The sequence below is a fragment of the Strix uralensis genome, chromosome 7 (genome assembly GCF_047716275.1).
Source record: "Strix uralensis isolate ZFMK-TIS-50842 chromosome 7, bStrUra1, whole genome shotgun sequence".
NCBI lineage: Eukaryota > Metazoa > Chordata > Aves > Strigiformes > Strigidae > Strix > Strix uralensis.
In genome coordinates, this window is record NC_133978.1 from 22408324 (window position 1) to 22431031 (window position 22708).

General features: G+C 39.1%; 1 protein-coding gene across 2 annotated transcripts in view; it reads left to right on the top strand.

The window, feature by feature from the left end:
• WDFY4 (WDFY family member 4) overlaps window positions 1-22708 on the top strand; it is a 148592-nt gene that overhangs the window by 54680 nt on the left and 71204 nt on the right. For both annotated transcript variants that reach the window (XM_074874849.1, XM_074874850.1), the window contains exons 28-39: window positions 50-149; window positions 966-1171; window positions 1782-1951; window positions 2499-2624; window positions 3102-3263; window positions 3372-3569; window positions 5050-5167; window positions 5956-6140; window positions 6582-6820; window positions 9301-9410; window positions 10374-10565; window positions 11127-11266. In XM_074874849.1, the coding sequence (XP_074730950.1) occupies window positions 50-149; window positions 966-1171; window positions 1782-1951; window positions 2499-2624; window positions 3102-3263; window positions 3372-3569; window positions 5050-5167; window positions 5956-6140; window positions 6582-6820; window positions 9301-9410; window positions 10374-10565; window positions 11127-11266 (1946 nt within the window). The remainder of the gene's footprint in view (window positions 1-49; window positions 150-965; window positions 1172-1781; window positions 1952-2498; window positions 2625-3101; window positions 3264-3371; window positions 3570-5049; window positions 5168-5955; window positions 6141-6581; window positions 6821-9300; window positions 9411-10373; window positions 10566-11126; window positions 11267-22708) is intronic.

The window sequence follows — 22708 nt, forward strand, 5'->3', positions numbered from 1 at the left end:
CATGTGTTTTGTCTCTTCATTACTCTTTATTACTTTCTGATATTTGTAGCCTTAAGCCAAACATCTGGAAAGACAATCTGGCTTCGAAACCAGTTACTGAAGATATTGTTAGATGTAATGCGCTCAGACAAACTTCATCTGTCCTCTGAGTAAGTAGAAACAATTTAGGAAGGCGTAGGTAAGTGTCTCTGTCTTCTAATTGCCTCTTTGCTGGTGCTTGACCAGGACTAAACACACTGATATTTGACTAAATATTTGAGTCTCAACAAAATAGTAAGTAAGAGCAGACTGAATTCGGAGTTATTTTTTGTCAGTGATTTATCTGGCATTCACACAGATGTGTGATCAGATTACACATCTGATACCCCTTTTGAAAAAAGTTTAATGTTTTCAGAAAATGTCTCAAAGGAGGAACTCAGGTATTGCTGTTTCTTCTGCATTGCAAGGGTTGAAGGAATCCCAGCTGTCTTTGAAAATCAATTCAATCTAATGTGGGATTACTTGCATCTCTATCATAACCATGAACATGCAGTTACTATAGTTCTACCTTGTACAATTGAAAGGTAGAGTTCATAGTTCTGGGTGCTGTAACTGTGCATTTTCATTAGTTAAGGTATCTTGGACTTCAAAATTTAAACTGGAATTTTGAATTTCGTAGGTTGAAAGATCTAGTCTGTGATGTATTTTACCTCAGTTATTGATACACACTCTCAGGGCTTCATGTTAATGAGCTTTTTTGCCTGACAGTAATGTAAGGTTGGATATAGTGGGGATTAAGTGGCTTGACCTGTATACATGAGTGTGTTAAGTCTTTGTAATTCTGTGTTGCAATACGCCTTTAATTAGATTTTTTTTCTAAAGAAACTTGAGCTTCTAAATTGTTTAGAGATAATTTTATTTAAAATATGCTTTCTGCCTTCCACGATGTCTTCTTTCATGTGTTTTCATTTCCCTGTTTGTCCTAGGGAACAAGAAGGGACATTTTTGGCACTGGGACCAGACTGGTTTCTGCTTTTCACACAGAGATACCTGCACTCTAGCACGGTTGTGCTAGGAATCAAGCTACTTTTGTGCTTCCTCCACAATCGTTTGCTGCTGAACAAATTCAAGGAGGGGATAGTGGCTGGACGCTGGCTGGAAAACAGCTCTGCAGGGTTGAGTATTCTAATGGGTATGTGTTTGTTTAATGCTCCCAAAACAATCCCTTGATCCAGCTCAGTGATAGGAGATCACTGAAGTAGGTGATAGGAGAATTCCCACTGATCTCAATAGACCAAGAATTGATGTTACTTTCTAGGACAAGCTTGTCCTCGTACTTCAGGTTTTCTGTGCTGAACAGTGGAAAGCATTGTTTCTCTCTTGCATGATAGTTGGCATTTCTGATTAGCAGTTGCAGGGACAGGGCCTTTTTGTCTTGTACAAAATCAGGCTAGTTGATAAGCTTGTGAGGTGTTCAGATGTCAGTTTGTGCCCTGAAACCTTCTGTTTCTATATGATTTGTTCAGCTTGCTTTTTGATAACTAGACCAGTGGTTCTGAGAAAGGTAAGAGAAAGGAAGAAGAATAATTCAGGGAGAATCTCCTGTAACAAAAGTGATAGTGGGAAAAATGATGCATTAGTCTGAGAAGTTTTGTAAACTGATATTGCAGCCTAGCAGAGTACTGAGCGGCCTGGGACACAGACAAATGAGGATAAAGTTGAGTCAGTAATCCTTGCTCTGACATGGCATTTAATTTTAGACACCTCCTCAAAATGTTTTCCTTTTTTTTTTCTCTTTAAAGATAATTTAAAAGCTCATCCTCCAGTGCCTGACAATGGCTCCTTCTTGATTTTTGGTTTTTCTGTGTTGCAAAGATGTCTGACTGATCATATCCACATCCCTGAGATTTACTTGCTCCTGGCAGGGCTCCTTCTGGCAACTCCACAGTCTGAACCACCCGAAGCAGCCAAGGTATGAAAAAAATAGTGAAGTTGCTATTGCTTTACTACTTTGGCATTTTGTGGTCTTTTCTGTGAGAGGATTCTCAGGCAAGTTAACCCTACTTGGGTTTTGCGACAGTTAAAATTAGTCATTCATATTTTTAAAATTAAGTAAGTTAACTTTAATTTAAGGAAATTTGTGTTCAGAAAAAAATTGTTCGTGAAGGTGTTAAATGCTATTTAACTACTGTACTTTAGAAGGTAATTCAGATTAGCATCCCTGTCTGTTCTTACATTGCAAAGACTCATTAAAATCTCAGAATTAGTGGATTTGGATACTTTCCTTCAGCGTCCTCAGAAACCATAAAGCATTTTTGCCCTGGCAGTGCTAAAGATATATTTCAGAAGAGGACAATCCATTAGTGCTATCCTGGGGAAACACATTTAATAGGAGACGGAGGAGCTGCTGGAAGTGAAGATGTTTTGGGTTTTTTCTGATGTGGAGAGAGCAGACATTGTTCTTGATATGTCACATGTAATTCCCATCTCTTCTTGAAATATCTCTCATCCTGTTGTAGAAAGATCTTGAGTCTATGTTGCAGTGGATCTTGCAGCACCACCTTACGGAGAATGTCCTCAAAATTGGGTTGTGTACAGAGGCAGCTGCTTTACTGCTGGAAATGGTTAGAGTCACTGTGGACAAGGTAAGTGTTTTGTTGCAAGGACAGTGCAGTGTAAATGGCAGAATAAACTGCCTGAGAGTGTCAGATGTCAGTGACAGTCTTTGCCTGTAACTCCTAGCCTTCCTGTGCCCTCACAGGGCAATACCAAGCATAACAGTGAGCAGGGACTTCAAAACGTCAGCACGGCTATTGGCCTCATTATGTCACGTAGCAGATGATGTGATGGTCTCATGTTTAAGACTTCCTGAACACAGAGATGGATCTTACCCACAGCATTACCCATTTTGTTCATTCTTGATGATGAGGATATGCCACCTTTCTGATTGGGTGTATCTTCAGTCTACAAGCTGGGAGTTGGATGCTTGTGCCTTGCCCGACTTCTCTGTGGCCATGTCATGTTTTCTTAGTTGCTTAAGAATACCTAGAGCAGAGCAAATATGAGCTTGTATGAGTGAGAGGAATGGTGCCTTGACTAGATGCCCATTTATCTGTGTTCAGCCTGTTGCAGATGCAGAAGCCTCCTGGGAGATTGCCTATCCAGGGAATGTTATCCAGTTTCTGTGCTTGATCTATCACAGTTATACTCAGGACCCCATGTGGCACTGTCCTGACTTCTTGAAAACTTTGGCTATGGTTGCTTTCCATTCTGGACCACCCAAGGTATGTGAATCTGAGCCAGCACAAGCCCTTCAGATCAGAGATGTGTTGCTAGGAGGAAAAATCATTTAAAGATTATAAATTAAAATGCGTTGCTGTCTGCTTCCACAGGGAGGCTCTGAAGACCTTTTGACTCCTGATGGTCCAGCGATTGCTGAAGGGAAAGGCTGTGTTGATCCCTCCTCTCTCCCGCTCCTACCACACCCTGCCAAGAAACAAGTGTGGGATTTTGTGCGAGTCCTCTTGATGGACAGTCTTCTCAACATCCCAGCAAACAAACAAGGGCATCCACTTGACCTGCTTCTTGAGGTCTCTTTTGTAGTCATCAGGCTTTCCTGCTCTACCTTGTACTGGGGGTGAAAGGACGGGAGGTATCCTGCTAGTGGCCTGGTGAAAAAAGTGCTAACAGTGATGAAGAGGTGTATTCAGTCAGCATTTTCAACAGATCCCAAAGGCTGGGATCACAGCTCCTAGAGCTCCTGGCAGATCTGGACAGCCTACTTAGTGGCAAAGAAGAAAGGCCTTTTCTTCCTGCTCTGAATTCATGTGAACTAAGAAAATGCTGCCCCTAGACAACAATAAAGCCATTTCTCAGGCAACATTTAATATTGAAGTACAGCATGAAAAAATTCCCTTTTCCTTAGTAAGAGCTGCTTGTCATTAGAACAGCCTTTGAAATTGTTGAGAACAGAACATTTCACATGGAGCATTCCTGTGTACTTATTTTTCAGACAACAATTTATTTTCAGTGCTCAAATAAACCAAAACCAACTGTCTACACTTTTAGTACAGAATAATACAAACTGTAGCAGCTGAGTCTGGATTATTGATTACAATCACTCAAATCACTGGAAAGAGTTAGAGTAGTGTCAAGAAAGGGAGAATGGAAAACTCGGGCTTCAGCTCCAAATTGTCAACAGTCCAGTTATCCCAGATATGAGTTCTGATTCAGACTTAGCTTAGTAATACAAATAGTAATGAACATAAACTTGACTGAAACTGTCATGAGTTAAGTCATGTTGTGGAGCAGCAGTTCCCTAAGGGTTTATACAATAGCATCTCAAGGTTTGGTACCGTTAGAAATAGAGGATGGCTCTTTTATCTGAATCCTGAGCCTGCTAAATGGAGCTGAAATTCCCTGAGGGCAAGATCTCTTGGGAACCGCCTGTGAGCCTAGGTTCTGGCCCTGGGCAAAACCTTATTTGTGTTCAGTGTGCAGAGGGCAGCTGTGCTGGCTATCAGCTAGAAAGTGTAGACCTATGTAAGATTTTCTGTTTTCCCAGCTAGGTAGGAGGTTCTGCCATCCCATCTGCTGCCCAGTAACTGTCCATACATGCACTCTTGCTGAACTCTGCATGATAATTGCCGTGTTGCCTTTGCATGGAAGAGTACACCAGATCTCTCCATTTATGTGTTACTGTGGATTAGCTGTCACACAATTTCTGAGCTTGAAGCAGCTGTTTCATATGCCTGCACCAAGGGCTAAAGTCTGCAAGTGAGGTGGAATAGTTCTCCTTGCTCTTTTTGTGCTATTTTCCCCCTCCTCTTCCTAACATGTTGCCTAGGTGTTTAAGGTAAATTTGGGGAATTTTGAATTATCTCAGATAGTACTGAGTGTCTCTTGGAATTTCTACTTGCAAAACTTTTATTGAATCTGAATCTTTGACAGGCATAATCTGCAAAAGGTCCTATGAAATCAAAGGCCTTTAAATAAAGGCTGAAAGTGAATTTGAGTCTGATTTCCTGGCTGGTTTTCTGCTGTACTAATACATATATGGTCACTCTATAGGCTTCTCCAGAGGATGCCACCAGTGAGCAGAAGAAACATTTTCAGACAAAAGTTTTGCTGTCTGCTATGGATGTCTTCCATGTTGCCAGCCAAGGCGAGGGGAAAACAAGACCAAGAGGTGAGTAGTGAGAATCAGATCATTAACTAGCTGGTATTTAGCATGTAACTGTAATTGCTAGAAAGGTTTGGAAGCAGTAGCTACAGTACTCCTGCTGTAGGCCAGTTTGCATAAATTACTGTAGTTTTACCATTTTTCTAGAGAGCCTCTTTACTTTTTTCTCTTTTTGAGAACAGATTCTGAACATTAAGAAGGGAATACTTAGAAAGACACCTAGATTTATCCTTGAGTGCTTCTGCTTAGACAAACATGAAAACTTGTCTGGGTGTCTCTGAAGTGAAACACCCTTTTCAAAATGAAAAAAAAAAAGGAATAAAGTGTTATGTTATTACCATCCACTGTGCCTTGCTTATTACACCCACAAACACACATACTAGCCTGCCTCTGAGCAAAAGAGGTGGTAGGAAATTTTCTGCTCACTCGTATTTGAAGGAAAAATAGCCTTCTGATTGAAGAACAGTTTATCAATTCCATTTTCTTGCTGAAAGACAATCCATTGCCTCCAGAATACTGAGCATGTTAATAAACACTTTGGAAACAACCCTGATAACTTACTTGTTTCTGCTCTCCTTTCTAAGTCTTTAGTTGGATCAGTCCTTCATGATAGTATTTTAGTGAGATTGATTCTGTCCTTAGGATGGAGCTGTCATTTCCAGTCTGAGTAAGGTATTTCTGCTAGACCTAGAGTTTTCTTAGACATGTTCCAACTCTGAGACATACTGTCATGAGACTGTTCTTTCTCAGCTGTGATAACCTCACATCTCACAACTTTTTTTTTTACATTTCAGCTTGTTTTGGAATAATCACCTCTCCAGGGAGCAGTGATCCTCATGACACTTCAGAATCAACTGGACCTGTATCCATGATGAATATTGCTTATTTTGCTCAGAAGCTGGTTGAGAAGCTGAACAGCAGAATATTTGTTGCTGACCCCAAGCAAATTCTGATCTTCACTGCCAAACAGATTATGAGGGTGAGTCACATGAAATTTTTTTCCAACTGTTATCAACATTTTGTGATGTGCTGTTTCACACTGAGGTGGTGATACTGCAATTCTCAAGATGACTGTAATTCATTTGGTGATTGTGATTATTCTTGTTTTCTTGCATGAGGACATAACAGCTCTAAATGACAATCAGCACTAGATGATGCAGCATAAAGAAGGGGTAGTTAGCTCTTTTGTGCCACTGTCTGTTGGCTATGTATGTGTTGCTGAGCAGGAATAAATTAATCTCTTCCACAGTTCTGGGGACTTAGCAGAAATACAGAAAAATTGAATTTGTATGTAACAGGTAGTTCAGAGGAATTTTGCTGAAATAAGTTTGCAACAGCTTAAATGAAGTGAGAGGAATAGATCCTTGGGGAGAGAGTTCTTTGAGCAAGTCAAGTGCTCTGCTCTTTTGTGTTTCCACAGGTCTTAGAAAGCTCCATTTCTCAAAAGGAAGTTTTCCTCAGTGCCCTGTACAGCTGTCTAAACAGAGCCATCCTATACTGCCTATCCAGACCACAACAATCGCTGCCTGAACAGATTAATCTCCTGAACACTCTCAATGTCCTGCAGGAGCAGTGGGATGTTATTTTTGCAACTTACAACTCAAATAACAATTTTGTTGTCTGCCTAATGTACTGCCTTTACCAACTGAATTTGGGCAGGTACATCTCAGTATAATGTTTGTTTATATCTCTGTGCTGTTATCTATGGGAGTGGGTGTAGAGGGGTAAATTCACAAAACTTAGGCAATATCCATTTTTGAGAGTCACTAGAAGCTGAAGTTGAGCTGGATTCAGCTAGACTAAGGACTTTGGATAGTTGTACTGTATCCTAGCAAGCATTTGACCCATTTGACTCAGTGCTGTGGGGGTTTAAAGCACCATTCTGCTTTAAATTGGGCAAATCTTCCACTCTGATTTGGTGTCTGTTGAAGTGGCAGAGTAAAGCCACTTGGGGAAAGATGGTTGTTTTCCTCATACACTTAAAAAAAATTAAAAACAACAACAGAAATGTTTTGATGTAATTTTTTATCACTTAATTTGGAGGAGAGGAAGGTTACTAGTGTGCTTAGTACTCTGGAGGCAATGGATTGTCTTTCAGCAAGAAAGTGGAATTGATAAACTGTTCTTCAATCAGAAGGCTATTTTTCCTTCAAATACGAGTGAGCAGAAAATTTCCTACCACCTCTTTTGCTCAGAAGCAGGCTAGTATGTGTGTTTGTGGGTGTAATAAGCAAGGCACAGTGGATGGTAATAACATAACACTTTATTCCTTTTTTTTTCATTTTGAAAAGGGTGTTTCATTTCAGAGACACCCAGACAAGCTTGAATGTTTGTCTAAGCAGAACCCTTAGATTTGCACATAGGCTTAATTGCTACTCTTTATTAACCAAAACATCTGTGTTGTATCTGTTTTACTCATCCAGCATTTCCAGCAGCTTACTCACTTTGGAGTAGTAACTGCAGTTAACAAGCTTGAACTGATTTCAGTGGAGTTGGCTCACAAGCCCATCGTTAAAATGAGAATCTGGAAATCTTCCTGGGATGTGGGCTAGAATCACTCCACAAGCATGCAGGTGGCCGTTCTCCGAAATGTCTGCATGGGCTAATTTAGGGAGGTGTTTTTTCTGATACAGCAGCTATTCTTGTGTGGATACATTGAAAACATACATAAAACTGTGCATGAATCTTGTGAATCTTTTTGTTATGGTTATTGTTGCTTGGATTTGAGCTGCAAAGTCCTGGTTGTACTGAAGTTGGGAGTTTTGCTATTGATTTGGATAGGACTAGAACAGCCATACCCGCTCTGTTTGCTGTTCTTACAGGTGATATATCAGAGGTACTCTTGCTAATGTAAACTGAGGAGTTATTTCAAAAACTCTGTTTTATGAAAAGAAACAAATATTGGCTAGTGCTTTATTCACTATAATGATGTTTGTTGTTTCAATGAAAACCTTCTGTGCTGCTTAGATGGTCTGAATTGAATCCATTAATACAATATCACATCAGAAATGAGCTGCACTTCCTGAGGTCTTTTCTTGATTATTCTTATTCCAGTCAGATAATAATTTCCAGCCCAAAACTCTTGAGATCGGGTAAGGATTGCTTGTATGTAGCAAGAGCAGAAACATTTTTTAAAAAACAAATTACAGAAGTGTTGGTGTTATCCAACAGCCAAACATGGCAAATCCATGGAAACAGAATTGTGGTATTTAAAAGAAAATCAGAAATAAAAATGGCAGCTTTGCATACCCAAGAGATTTGACTCTCCCATGTAGTACTGCCTGTTTACAACTGAAAGACCACAGTATGTCATTAGTGTCTATACATAATGTTTATGTTATTGCAGCACTTCTGTGACCAAGTCCAGGTTGTCTGGATTCCTTAACTAAACCTGCTGCCTTTAAGTATTACTGCTATGCTGGAATTCCTGGTGTCTTTTACCTACTGACTGGCAAATTATCTGATGCACACCCCACCCCCAAAGCAGCACTAACTCTTTCTGGCCATGGTGATGATCTCAATTATAATCACATCTACATGATATTAATATCATGGTGCTAAAGTTTGCCGCTTTTTTGTGCTGAGTGCTTTATAAACTGAATGAACAATCATCGGTGCAAAGAACTTAGACTAAATAAGCAGTTCAGATGTAGGGTATGGCAAGGCAGTGTTTCCCACATAATGGGAGATATCTCTAGTGAAGAAATTCAGAGCAAAGGAATGGCATACAAGATACTCAAGGGAGGTACAAGAAAGCTGGATGTGATCTGTCTACATCAGTACAGCCTTGTGTTCCAGCCAATTGAGATGAATAGTAGATACAAGTGCACTAAGAAGTGCAGGGATAAGGCATGTAAAATAGAGTGATCCATAAGATCTTGATGAAAGCTCCTTGACTTTGAAAACCAGACTGGCGGTGGTTTAGTTCCTCCTTCCTGTAAATCTTACAGTTATCATGTGATTGGTGTAAGCCCTTGGGCCTGGGAATACTGATCTACTAAATGAATTGAGTAGGAGTGAGTGTGTAAAAATACCTTCAGCTTTTTCACCGTCCTTAAAATCAGTTTGTTCTAAGTCTGGTTTCCTCCCATGCCCTGTTTTTTTTGGTTTCTTTTGTGTTTTTTGTTTTTTTGCCACAGCTATCCAGAAGGTTTTGGGATGGATGCAAAACCAAAGCTGGCTTCATATCACCAAATTTTCCTTGCACCCAGTGAAGAGGAAGAGGGCAGCCTGCCTACTCCAGATGACGGTAATTTATGGCACATGTTGCCTCTCTCTGGCTCACAGAGCAGGAAAGTGCCTGGCCTAAACGGTTATCAGAGCAGCTTGTGCAAGTGCCACTTAATTGTCTCTCCGATATATAGGCACTGCAGGTACAGTATAGTGAAAGGAAAGTTGTGCTAAAAATTACTTCTGTTTGCATCATACCTTTTTATTCAAAATTCACATCCCACATCCTCAGGAGTAATGGATATCAGTTTGGAGATCTCTTTCCCATGTTGTGGCCAGTATCAGTGCCCAGATACATACTATTTGTAGCTCTCTTTTTTCAAGGCCTATACAGAGCTTGTGTCTGTCTGTTGTACACAGGAAGGAACATTTTGCTCTTTTAAGAGAAACACTGGAAAAATTTTGGTCTGGATTCAATGTGGGGGCTGTCAGCTGAATCCTACAGCACAGTGATGCTCTTTTTATATATATATATATATATATAGTGGCTTGGATATGATGCAACCAAATGAGTCTGATTTGCAGGCAAATACAGCAAAACAACTCATAATTTCCTTTTACAGCATCCTGTTGCTGTGTCAAATTGTTTCACAACTTGGTTACCTTCCCCCCACCATCTCTAATGATGTTTGGCAGCATAAAGGAACATCCTTTATGTGCTTTAGCATTCTATGTATCATAATAAGATCATCAAAATTCTGATGAGATAGTTTTCCAAGGCAGAAACCGGTTAGAATCATCTGTCACTCCTACTTATTTCTTTCAGGAAGTTTAAATATAGTAAAAGAAATGTCCTGCTGTTTTCTGTATTAGACTAACTAGTCTGTCTTAGAGCCTATGGAGGTAGTATACGAAATGGAGCAACTCCACTGACTCCAGCAGTTACTCTGGACCACTGCTATTCAAAATGAGATGGTTTTGCTTTATCTACTGCTTGACCTGTTACACAAAAAATGATTCTTCATTTATTTTTGATTCCTAGTCCGTCAGGAGATTCTGAGAACAGTAGAAATCATCTGGAAGCAGCTCATTTCTCAGAGGCGGCAGGCTCTGGAGGACACTTACAAGATGGATCTTTCTGTAAAAGGAAATGACAAAGAAAGGGACATGAAGATAATGGAGATCACTCCTTTATGGGAAGAAATTATGACAAAAGCTTGGCAACACTTGATAGGTCTCTGTTCTTTTATGGAACACTCACTGTAGTAAGCAAAGACATTGCAGTAAATGTAGCACTTAATTGAAAGCTGCGGATTCCTTGGTTATACCCTTTCTCTGCACATCACCTGCTAGATAAAGCAAATTCTCTTTCTCTCATTCAGGATTGTGGTTGCTTTGTGTGTCATGCCCCAGCCCTTCTGTAATCACCTGCTTATGTTGTAGGGCTTGTGCTGTACTGCAATAAAGAGAAAACTGCTTAGACAATGGTATTCCGTAGGAAAACTTAATAGGGAGGATATAAGAAGGGCATCCCCAATATGTGTAGTGCTGCAGGGATTCAAAGTTCATGTCTATATAATGAAACTGATCTATAGCAGACCTCTGTGAGGCTTTTGAATAAAGACTTGAGAAGTACATGTTAATCTTGTGCTCCTCTTATAAACAGAAGGACAATCCAGCTGGAGCGAGGCACTGCCATGCTGTTGTGTCTTGTGTAATGGGGATACAGACCCTGTACCTTCCCACACATTCAGCTTCAAGTCTTAAAAGCTTTTTTGTCTGTTCTGGTCCACAGCATCTGAAAAGAAGCTTCTCCAGGGTAAAGCAGGGCCAGGACTGTCACAGAGCAAGCATAGTTCCTGGAGTGAAAGCCTCTCTTCAGCTATTAGGTTGGTGCCTGGCCGAAACACAAAGGAAATGACATGCAAATCTGAGGTAACTTCTCTTTGTCTTTTCTGGCTCAGTCACCCATCTGCCTTAGATATGGCTCTGGAGAGTGTCTGGACTTGGGAGGCTTCTGAGGATGTCTGTTGACATGTTCCATTGTAAACTATACATGTATTGCAGTTAAGGTTCCTTTTCTAGACTGCTGGAAATAATCACTAAGAAATAGTCATTGATCTGAAGAACTTCAGTTGTCAGCCTTAAAATATAATGTATTAATGCATACTTTTTGCGTGAGGCCTAATTATTGCACTTGAAAGGAAAAACCTAATCAACCCATGTGTGTTTATGCTCACAGGGCTCTGCTTGGGTCAGAACAAGGTAAGGAGGTGCTGGCTTTGCTGCTGCTTTTGACTTACGTTGCTTATGTAAGCCTTGTCCTTCAGACACTGAATTAGTAGAAAGGATCAGGTATTACCGTAGTACTGTCCTTTCATTTTCTACTCAATCTGAAGTATTCAAGGTCCAAATTTTAGTTTAGCCTCAAGAGATAAGCACCCAAGTGCTTATATAAACCATCAATGGGTCTGGAGGGTATGCAGCACTCCTACTGCCAGCAATGCAGCTGGACTATCTTTTCCATGTGTAAGCTCCTCTGCTGAGAGAGGGGCCATATCCACGTTTTTGCTGGGCATTTGTTGAGAATACGAACAAAAAGCACCAGTTAGATGCTACTTGTTTAAGTGTGTTAGGACTAGAGCAACCAGCTATAGGTTAGGGAAGTAGTTCATTGACAGAATATTCAGAGCTTTGGACTGAGCCTGTGTTATTGCAGTGCTGAACACATTAAGGTCTTTTTTTTCTCCTGCTGAGGAGACAGTGAGTCTGTTACAGCATCAGTTTAAGGAGTCTTAACCCTCTAGCTCAAGCTGTAGCAGATTGTAGCTTTATCCCCCCTGATGACTGGTTCATTTCCAGGTGTGTTGATAAGGAAGGCTATGATACCCAAGTAATGTGTCTTACTGAGCTGGAAGTTTTTCTCAGCATGCCACAGCACCTTCTCATTCCTTAAAATCACTTTGCTGCTTACAGAGTGAGCAAGTTCTTCCCAGGTACACATGTAGACTGTGATGTCATACTACAAGAGCATCGACTATTTGCCCTGGGGTCTGTTTAATTATTTTTTAAAATTAATTTTGATTATTACAGCTGATTACACCTCAGTGAGCAATGTAATTGATATTTGTAAATGTATCCCAAGGAACATTTTGTACAACATGCTTTTTGCTGTTGAAGGTTAAAGACTCCGTTATTGGTTTTTCCCTAAATATGCCCACATCATTAGTTCCTCCAGTGAAAAGGTTGCCATCTGGAAAAGGCAGCACAGAGACATTATTCAGGCACAAGTGCATGAAATTGGTGTTTCTGCATCTTCTGTCTCTCTTCTGCAAGGAAGCGGCTTGTAATTAAAGGAGCTGGGTTTGGAGGAAACATTACTCATTTGGTGTTATTCCTTATCATGTCAAGGACTGACAGCTCCACAGCTCTGATAAATTGTTCCTCTCAATGAGATGTGAAGCTACAGTTCCAAATGTTCTTCCCCACTCTCCCTTTCCCCCTTTCTCCCTCCAGCCTATCTTTGAAAGAGTTTGATGCACTTTTCAGAGAGATGAAATCTAAAAGGAAGAAAATTAATTTCTTTGCATCTCAACAGCCCTTTTTCTTTTATACACTTCACAAGCAAGGTATAAGGTGGAATTTTCAGTATCAAAGTTGCAAGTACAAGTTACATTAAAAGTAAATGGTATTTGTGCTTCTAACCCGTATTTTTGACCTCACTTTGGTAGTCACTTTAAAAAGTGCTGTAATATGATTTTGTATCATTTGCTGTGTCTCAGATACCTTCTGTATTAACTTGGTAAAAATCTTGAGATACTGGCCTCTGTCTTCACTACTGCTAATTATGGACCTATGTCCTACAGCAATAGACACCTGGTTGAAACATTAAGAGAAAAAGAAAAGTAGCAGTGTGAACTCCATAGTGAGACACAAAGCCTTTAAATCCCATAATAGAATAAAAATTGTTGTGTTTACTGAGAGCTAAGCACGGTTGTTCCTAACTGAACAAAACTTACCAAATTTGAGAACAGTGCAGAAATTGAGCCAGGATTTCAAAGCTTTGCCCGGCAAAAAGACAAAATGGGTTAATTACTGGGTTATTAATTTGATTCCTTTATTGAATGAAAACAAACAAAGAAGTTGAAGCAGCAGCAGCATTTGCTGCAGGTTAAAGAAATAACAAAACAACAACAAACAAAACACCCCCCTCAAAGCTATCAACTTTTTCTCTGTTGTCATTTACAAGATAGCAAGAGTACTTTTGAGACCCAATCCTCAATCTAGAAAAAACAGCAAAATTCAAACTATTTACTCCAGCAAAGGATCAAGCCTGTGTCTCTGCTGTACTTTCACTCAGTATCTCCAGCATCAGTGAAGCCAATCCCCTGCTATTTGGTGGAAAATGTCAGCATTAGCGATCAAATGCAGCTGTGTTTCCCTCATATTTCTGAATCCACTTTGCTATCTCATGCTCTGCTCCGGGCTTTGTCTGGAAGGCGTGATCATTCAGAAAGGAGAGTGTGATCACATTTCTGGTAGTAGAATGGTGATCTGCTCTGGTAATTGCTGTTTTGTGCTTTCTTGGAAGTCTGAGTAGCCATACAGGAGCAAGAGGAGCAATTTTTTAATGCTTACAGGTGACAGAGTTGGGTAAATTTGCCAGCAGGATGATGGTCTGTAAGACTCCGAGTACAGTGCCAAAGGTTTCCAAACTATTGACTTTCCTGTTTCAAAGTGAGTCCCTTGATCTCTTGCTTTTTCTCCTCCCTTCTTCCTGGAGTCCCCCTCCCCCCCAGTTTTGCTGTTGGAATCTAGGATATGTGTTTAATTTTTAGGATAGCAATGACTGGTTTTGTCATCTTCAACAAGCTGCTAGAGCAGTAAGGGACCACTATAACAATCATATTTCAGTAAATTGTAAATCAGTCAACAGCTTCTACTATGCAGGGTCCTGAGGTTTTTCCTGCGCATGAGTGCCTGAGCAAGGTTACAAGCAGCAAGCATACTTCTAACTACTATAAGACACTGCCCCAAGGTGGTAGATATAGTTGTTATTCTTTACCAAAAGTGCAAAGGCTCCTGAGTTTTACAGCAGGCCTGATCATGCCTGTCCTTTCCTGTTTTGGTTCATTAATTACAATCCTCTATGCCAGAGGCCTATAGACCTTGAAAGAATGAAATAAAACCCATCTTTTTAAACCCAGTCTTCAGAATGGAGAGGTTAACAGAGACCTCCTGACTTGTAATTGCAAAACCAGAAACTTTATGGTAGGATTTTGGTCAGCAAGCATACTCTTGTGAAGACAGCTATAGATAAAGAGCCAGCATCTGACCTCCTTTGTGCTGATTTTGTCACTCTGTCCATTGCAAAAGAATTCCTTCTGGTTAAGTGATGGGAGAATGCAGCTTTTGAACTCTAAAGGTTTTTAAGCAGTTTGATGGATAGCTTGGTTTCTGCACTTCTGCCCTATGCAAGGTCACTGCAGAGCTAATGGCAAAAAAAGCATTTAATGGTGTAACTCTACAAACAAGAAAATACTAGGTGCTAAGTTTGGCTTGATTGGGAGTGAGTAATTTTTCTTCTTTGTAGTTGACTTTGTAGTAAGACCCCATCTCTTGTGCTTACTTTTGTAAGCAAGAGGCAGATTACTAAACCCACAGCAAATTTGTAAAAGGTAATTGTATCAGTGTGTCAGCGAGAGCCTTCTTATTCTCTGTGGATAACTTTCTGAAGTCAGCAGCTCCAGAAAAGACCTCTTGGCTGTCAAGTTGTCTGTCATGTCCTGCCTCTATAGTTAGATTCTCAAGAGGAAGAAAGACAGACTCTCAGATCTCTTCTAGAAGTTGATGTTTCTTTCTTTTGAGAAAGACTGAGGAATGTTTCAAACAAGTTATTTCAAAGTCTTTAGAACTTTCTTTAATTTTAGATTTACAGGAAATTTATTTTTTTAGTTTTCTCATGTGTTTATTCAGCAGTCTTCTCTTAGGCCACCAGCTAAAAGTGTTGTTACTACAGAAAATTTTTTTTTTCAGCATGAACAACAATCTTTTCAAATTTCACAGCCACCAAAAAATTTTAAAAAATCGTTTCACATATAACAGTCACTCTTAAGATAAATATGGCTAGTGTATCTAGTATCTCTAGTGATTCACCTGTGGCAGTAATGCATTATATTTTGATAAGTATTTAAACATAAAATTTCCACTGACTTCAATGGTAGTTTGAACTACAGGCTTAAATTCCTTCTGTGCTGGAAATGTAAATCTCTACATCAACACTTAACAGTATTTTTTTAATGTTTTTTTTGTACAGTGCTAGGACTGGCTTACCCCCAGTACAACTAGTAGCTGCATCACAGATACAGAATTATTGTCCTGTCTGGGGCAGGGCTCTTACCCCACATGAGTCCATCAGGAAAGAGCACTGGGGCTTCATTCACCCCTGGCTGTCAGTCTCACTTCACACTTTCTGCAGCCATCTTTACAGGTTTTGCATTAGGTTTGGGGGAAGAGGGAGAAATGACCTGTTTTAACTTGATATGTACATATCATACTCACAAATTCTTGGGTACATGTCTGTGTGCAAAAGTCTGTGTTTTAGAGGGTAGTTTTAAAAAAGGCTTTTCAAGCAGAAGTGTGAGATATTGAACTGGAAGGCTGATGATGTATTCCTAAGATCTTGTCAGGGCACAGAAGACTCAGACCCAGGACACAAAATCAGCATTAGCTCAAAATGCTGTGTGTCAGTGTGCTTTGACTTCTGTAAAAAAGAAGCTTTATCTCAAGTTGATGGACAGGAGCTTACAGAGCCTTGGCCATTATCACTCAAGATGTGGTAACACTAGCAGCTGAACCCAGAGCTAAATAGTAGACCAGTCCTTCAAATACTAGCTACTTCTTTCCTGCACTGTCATAACATCTTTCAATAACTGACTGTAAAATCAAGGCTGATGCTGACCAGTCTGGGTTTTCAAATAGTAGTAGAGCCACTGCATCAGAGTGGTGGTTTAAGGTGGGAAGGCATGCGAGGTAGTGAAAAGGAGATCAGGGCTGGACAAAAAGAGCTTGCTAATTTGGGATGAAGGAGGGACAAGTTGAATTTAGCAGTTCACGGTAGGTGAAATGAAGAAGATAGAAATATTTGAAACATAATCACAGTTATTACTTAAATATTTTTCTTACCAATCACTCAGTTGGTCCTTTATCAGCTTCTCAAGTTAACTGAGTTAAAACAAGCAAACATATAATGATATTTCTTCGAAAAGTGCATCATTTGTGTAACATTTTTATCTTCATAATAGAAGGATAATTAACATCACTAATTATCTAATTAAGCTCATTAACTATCCACCAACAGTGCACCATGAAGTTGACATTATGTTCTTCTGTCAACAAATGCTTTGATTTCTTAGGAAGTAATTAAAATGTAAATTAGCATCTCATTAAATGCACAAGGGAAGTTTGAAATCAAATATTCATTTCAAAACTGCTCATAGCACACATTTTTTTTTTACTTCAATGAAAGCAGGCACTTTACTATTAATGATGTATATTAAACAATTTCCATTATAATATTATTGTCTTGTTTAATAACTGGCTCAAAGCTAAATTACAGTATGCTGCAGCAAGCTGGAAAAAGTTTCTTTAACTTTGAACAAAGAAATGTTTATGTCCTCTTAAGTGGCTATCTGACACGCACTGCTCATTTGTCATTTTCAGTTTGTTTAGAAGATCATAAAGAAATAATTCAATAGGTCAGTAACTTATATAAGAACTGCATGAAAACATAAAACGCAGATCTATCTAACTATGTAATACAAATCACAAACTTTCTGAAATGTAGGGTATAATTTGAAGGTAACTTTAAAAGAGAAGTTGGAATGAAGGTTGCATGATGATGAACACAAATTATTAGGCTGATTCAGATCCACAGGCACTCACCCTAGGTCTGTCCCCTAAAAATCCAGTCCCAGTTGCTACAGGAGATGGTGTGTGACAGCACAATGCACAGTAGAAAATCTATTCTAGCAGAATTGTTCCTTTCTTGATTTATACCAGTTTCATCTTAAAACCTGAAATACAAGAAATAATATCCCTTCCAAAACTTTTTGTGTGTAAGTATTCAGAGAGAGTTTTTCTGTGTTTAAACTCAGTGGTGTCCTGTGGTAGTGAAGTCCCTTCGTTTAATTACACATTGTATGAAAAGATGTTTTCTTTTATGTTTCCTGCATATTTTTAAAAATAAATTTTTGCTTTTCAAGCCAGATATTGTGTCTGGTTCAGGTTTAAGCTTGGATATAGGATATCAGAGAGTGGAGTTTAATGTTTAAAGCTGTTGGCGTTGAAATCTCATCTTTCAAGAGCTGCTGGTTGCAGAGTTGTATTTTCACATAACAGAGATGATGCAAAATGAGTTAAATGGTGCTAATGTGGATGAAAGCAGAGTTTTATCTGGTTGCAGAGAAACCCTAGAAACAAGTGCTAGTCACTGAAACAGAATTATTTTTTTTCTCTGCTGAATATATAGAAAGACAGATAGTTTTTCATATTTCTTGGTTCAAATACGTCCATTTTCTTCCAGAATTTTGATGCATCATTTTATTTGTAATTTCAGAAAGAATTTGTTTGCATTAAGCTGCTTTATATTGTTTGATTCTTATATTTTTGATTTTTATATTGTTTGATTCAAAAGCCTGAAGCAGCAGTTTAAACTGAATCAAACTTAAATTTTTGTTTTAAAACTTTGGGTGGAATCAACATTCTCAACCAGTTTCCCACAAGAAAATAATTTTTCATTATTCATTTTTTAAAAAGTTCTATATTTGTTCTGTTTTCAAAGACAAAGAATGCATTTTTTCAATTATGCTGCATATTATTAGGAATCTTTATAAGGAGAAGAATTATGACCAAATTTGCTTATCAACAATTACGAGTTTATATATGGTGTCTCATCTCATGCAGAGAGCAGTATAAAATGCACATAGGAGTCGGGGTGCCCAGAAAATTAAGTATGAGTTTCTATCAGGCAGCAGGGACTGAAAATAGCTGAGTGTGAACTGGATGGTGGTATGTGCAAGTAGAGAACAGGAAATCAGGGGAGGTTCTAGAAATTTCTGCAAGATGAACGTAAATGTTTCTCCTAAATGAGGGTATAGGTTGCTAACCTGTGCTGAAGTCTGTGACCATTCATTTCTTGTTTTTTCTCATCTTAGCTAGCCAAATTAAAAATAGATCTTGGTTGTGCCTGTCTGTGTTCCATTCATGCTTTCTGCTGCAGAGTAGCCTGTGGAGTCCAGGATTGTTCTACAGGCACTAAAAAAACTCCAGAAGTGAACTTTTCACCTTTAAATGCATGTGATTTTAGGCAAACTGATCATTTTAGGGGTCAGGGAAGAGATGTTTCTTTGTATTCTCCACTCTGAGCACTAAGCATATGCTAATATTTACATAATTCTTTTGTCAGCTAAAGATTAGAAGTGCACATTTTTCTTAAATAAAAACCACAATTCAAATGTAATCAGAAAATGCCAGTGCATGAAGCTTTCAGATACATGTATTGAGATACTATGTAATAATGCATATGCACCTATATGCACTAAGTTATATGCCCCTATAGGACTTCATAGAAAATCACCATTTTAAATAGAAAAAGGAAAATGGTGAGTAAGAACAAGTGAAGGCAAGAAAAGACCCCATCACTATTCCCCATAATGCCAAAGTCTGACCTTCAGCTTTCACTAGAGGTAAAAGCTAACACCTGTGCTGTAACCAAGGATGGAAACCAAGCCCTCAGGAGGTTGAGTGAATTACTGCAAAGTCGCAGAAGTCATTCTCAGAGATAGGATTAAAGAACAAATATGTCTCCCCTCCCATTGTGCTTTTTTTGCTATTAGGAGATGAGTTATCTGTTCTCCCAGGAATTCATCGTTTCAGTAGTATCATCTGTTGAATGAGTATGTGTGTGTATGCACACATACATACATATACATATATATAGTTGCTATAGAAGTAGAGCTGCTTCTGTGCTGCCTGAGTTTAGCTGATAAATACAGTGTGGAAGTCTGACCACATGTACACCATACTTTGGGTTTTATCCTCTTGAAACCCACCCCTGTGCATGGGTACATTTATGATGCACTGAAATATGGAGGTTTTTCTCATTAAGTTTGCTATTCCCCAACCAACTGGCGATGCCAGGAATCCATCCATGATCCTTAGGAGCAGTTGGCACTGTGCATTAGCCTCCTAGTGGGTTGAGGCACGAAGCTTCTATGCAACACTTAACTGCTAGAACTACAGTCTGTTGAAAAGCTAAATGAATTTTGGCAAAGCAACAATAAAATCCACATGGCAATAACAATTTTGTGATTCAAAAGAGGCTGCAAACAACCCTCAGTGTGGAGAGTGTATGCAAAGGACTAGGATAAACTGCTCTTTAATCTGCTAAGGAAAACATTATCTACCTTAGCTTAATGCTTGTTACCTGGTGACTAATGAAACAATTTCTCCTCTTATGAAATGAACCTACTCGCTTCCTAGTGCATAGCCAATTACTTGTAAAGTAGTCTGGTCACAAGATGAGTAGCTTATTGTTGGCACAGAGTAGCAGTGTACCTGGTCTCTGATTCACCGTATTAGATTTAGTAGCAGTAGTAGACTTGGAGATGTTATGCACTTTGTCCCTGTGTCACCCTGACTGGCGAGCTGGAGACTTCACCCAGCTCTAGTAATTTACTATAACACTTGGATTCTTCTCTGTAAAATTGCCCTGCTGACTGTAAGCCTATGCTTGTGAGACTGATGAAGAAGGGATTGATTTACTCTCTGTGATTTAGCAGGAAAGGACCAGAAGTTTTGGGCTTTAATTGTGCATGTCAGGGGAGGAAATTCTGGTTAGATGTGTGGAAAAAGGAGGAGCATGAGAACTGAAGTGACTACAAGAAGATAGTTTTCACACCTCAACAGTGTTTAGGCTCAAAACTTAACTGCTGACAGTCTGGCTCTGTAAGTCATAGTGGTTCAGGAATTTTCCATTAAAAAGATTATTGGCTTTTGATGGTGACTGCAGAAATTAATCACTTCTGTGAGAGAGTGCCTCCTTCCTGACTAAGTCACATCATCAGTGACAAGAGATCTATGCTGGTTAGGGCATGCTGTCCAGAGGACAGAGCTGGGATATGAGGCTGCCAAAAGGAGCAGTGCTGCACCACAGGTGGATGCCATTTAATATTGAGCTGCTGGGAAATACATGCTTAAGTAAAACTGAATAATTTACTCCTTATAAAATGGCATTTTCTTAGTGTTCTGTTTCATCAAAAATGCAGCTTTTCTGTTTGAGTCAGAGTATATCACATTAGTATCATGTAATTTTCCTCATTCTAATGATGCTAATTTCCTGTTTCCGTCTTTTGCAGTCATCACCCATAGAGGTTTTAAGCATGTTTAATTGCCACTTTTAAGGACCAAGTGCTGTGTATATATTATCTGTATGTTTGTATTTTAAATGCTTGGATTAAAGGCAAATCTGCCCTGCTTCAGTAGCAGACAACAGTAGCAGTTGTGAAGTATATGCCTAAACGCATCCTGAAACACAGTGATTTCTTGAATCAGGGTCATGAAATCTGTTTCTGCCATGCACAAACTCTTTGCCACTGCCACATATGCTATTTACATGCATTTTGTTGTGTCCTTAAGAGCTCCTTACCTGCTGTTCTGCTTTTCTAAGCCCATGGAATACTTTCTAAAAACCCAGTGATGGTTTGAATAGCTGTAATTAGATAAAAATCCTTCCAAGTAGAACTGTGAAATCCCAGGTTAGAGGAATAAGGTATGCAGACTTTTCCTGTGATATAAGATCTAGTATCTGGTAAATCAGCTATATTAGAACACAATCTGGCACTGGGAACATAAGAGTAGAAGGGATTTCCAAACTGGTTCGTAAAATTGTTTCCCCTTCCCACTACTGCATGCAGTCACTATACACATCCTCTTTGTGGACTTATTGGGCTGTTTCAAATTAATTTAGGTTGTGTTTGCCACATCACCAACCCTCCTTCCCCCACAACCAAGTCATAGGGGCAGGATGTTCCAGAAACTCACTTGTCTTAGTTTCCCCATCTGTGAGCTAAAGACTTTGACCTCTTTCATAAAGACCTCTGAGATGTACTGGTGAAAAGTACTGTACAAAAGTAGATACTTTTCTAATAGTTGCGATGCTATAAGAATGCTCTTACTGTGTGTACTTATATATTTATAATATTTATTTTTCTCAGAAGAGCTAAAGTAGTAGATTAATGTCACTAGTTCTAGTCCTCACCAACAGATGACTGAAATACATGCTTCAAAACAAGTATGTGGGTAGTGTCACTGTCATCCATGGGACTATTCACTTGGCACCGTGAGGGATCTGGATATTTGGGCTTCCCTTTTGGCTCTTCTAAGTCCAAAATTATTTTGTCTTGAAGTTTATTTTTATTTATTAAGACTTTTGGCACATACTTTTGTGTGCATGTGTGTTCTGTAATACAACACATAGCCTTTAATTCCCCAAAGAAAGCTTCAAAGTGCAGAGCTCCAGTGACATCATGTTTCTTTAGGAAAGAACTGTAGCATATGTGGTGTCTGTATCATGCAATATGAGTTTATTATGGCAAGCCTGAATATTTATGGGGTGCAGGAGTGTTAAGTGATATATATATATATATTAAAATAATAAAAAATCCCACAGACATAAAACATTCCAGAGCTCAGTAGAGAATTGTTAACTTAGAAGTCACACCTCAACATTTTTTTCTTTTTTTTTTTCTTTTCAACCATTTCTTATTACAAGCAGCCTTTCAATTGCTTTAGTTGAAAGAAACTATAGAAAATCCACTCTCTGGGGGTTTTTTTTGCATGTTAATTTCTCTGTTTGCCAGCATTTTTCTCCTTGCTGGTTTTAGCTTTCTCCAATGCTAATCATTTTCTCTCGTATTTGCATGAGGTCTCGATGCAGCAGGAGGAGAAATGTTTTTTGATTCTGTGGTTTGGTTTTTTTTAATAGGGAAATAGCTTGTAAATTCCATCACCTTTTCAAGCTCTAAATATTGGCTGGGGAATCTGAGGCAGCAAAAATTACCTGATTCTACTTAGAATGTGATTGTCTAAGGCTGCAAAGTAGGGAAGTCTGTATAAAAAAGACTTAACGCATGGTATCATACTCAGATTTTTAGGCCAGGGTGGATCAATATGGCCTCTTGGTCTGCTCTTCCCTAGAATGCAGATCATGTTTCTTGCATTTACACCTGCTTTTCTGTATATGAAACTCAAGCCTTATATTCTGTTACACAATATTAACAGTTATCAAAGCTGGCATATTGTTTTTGTTCAAGATAG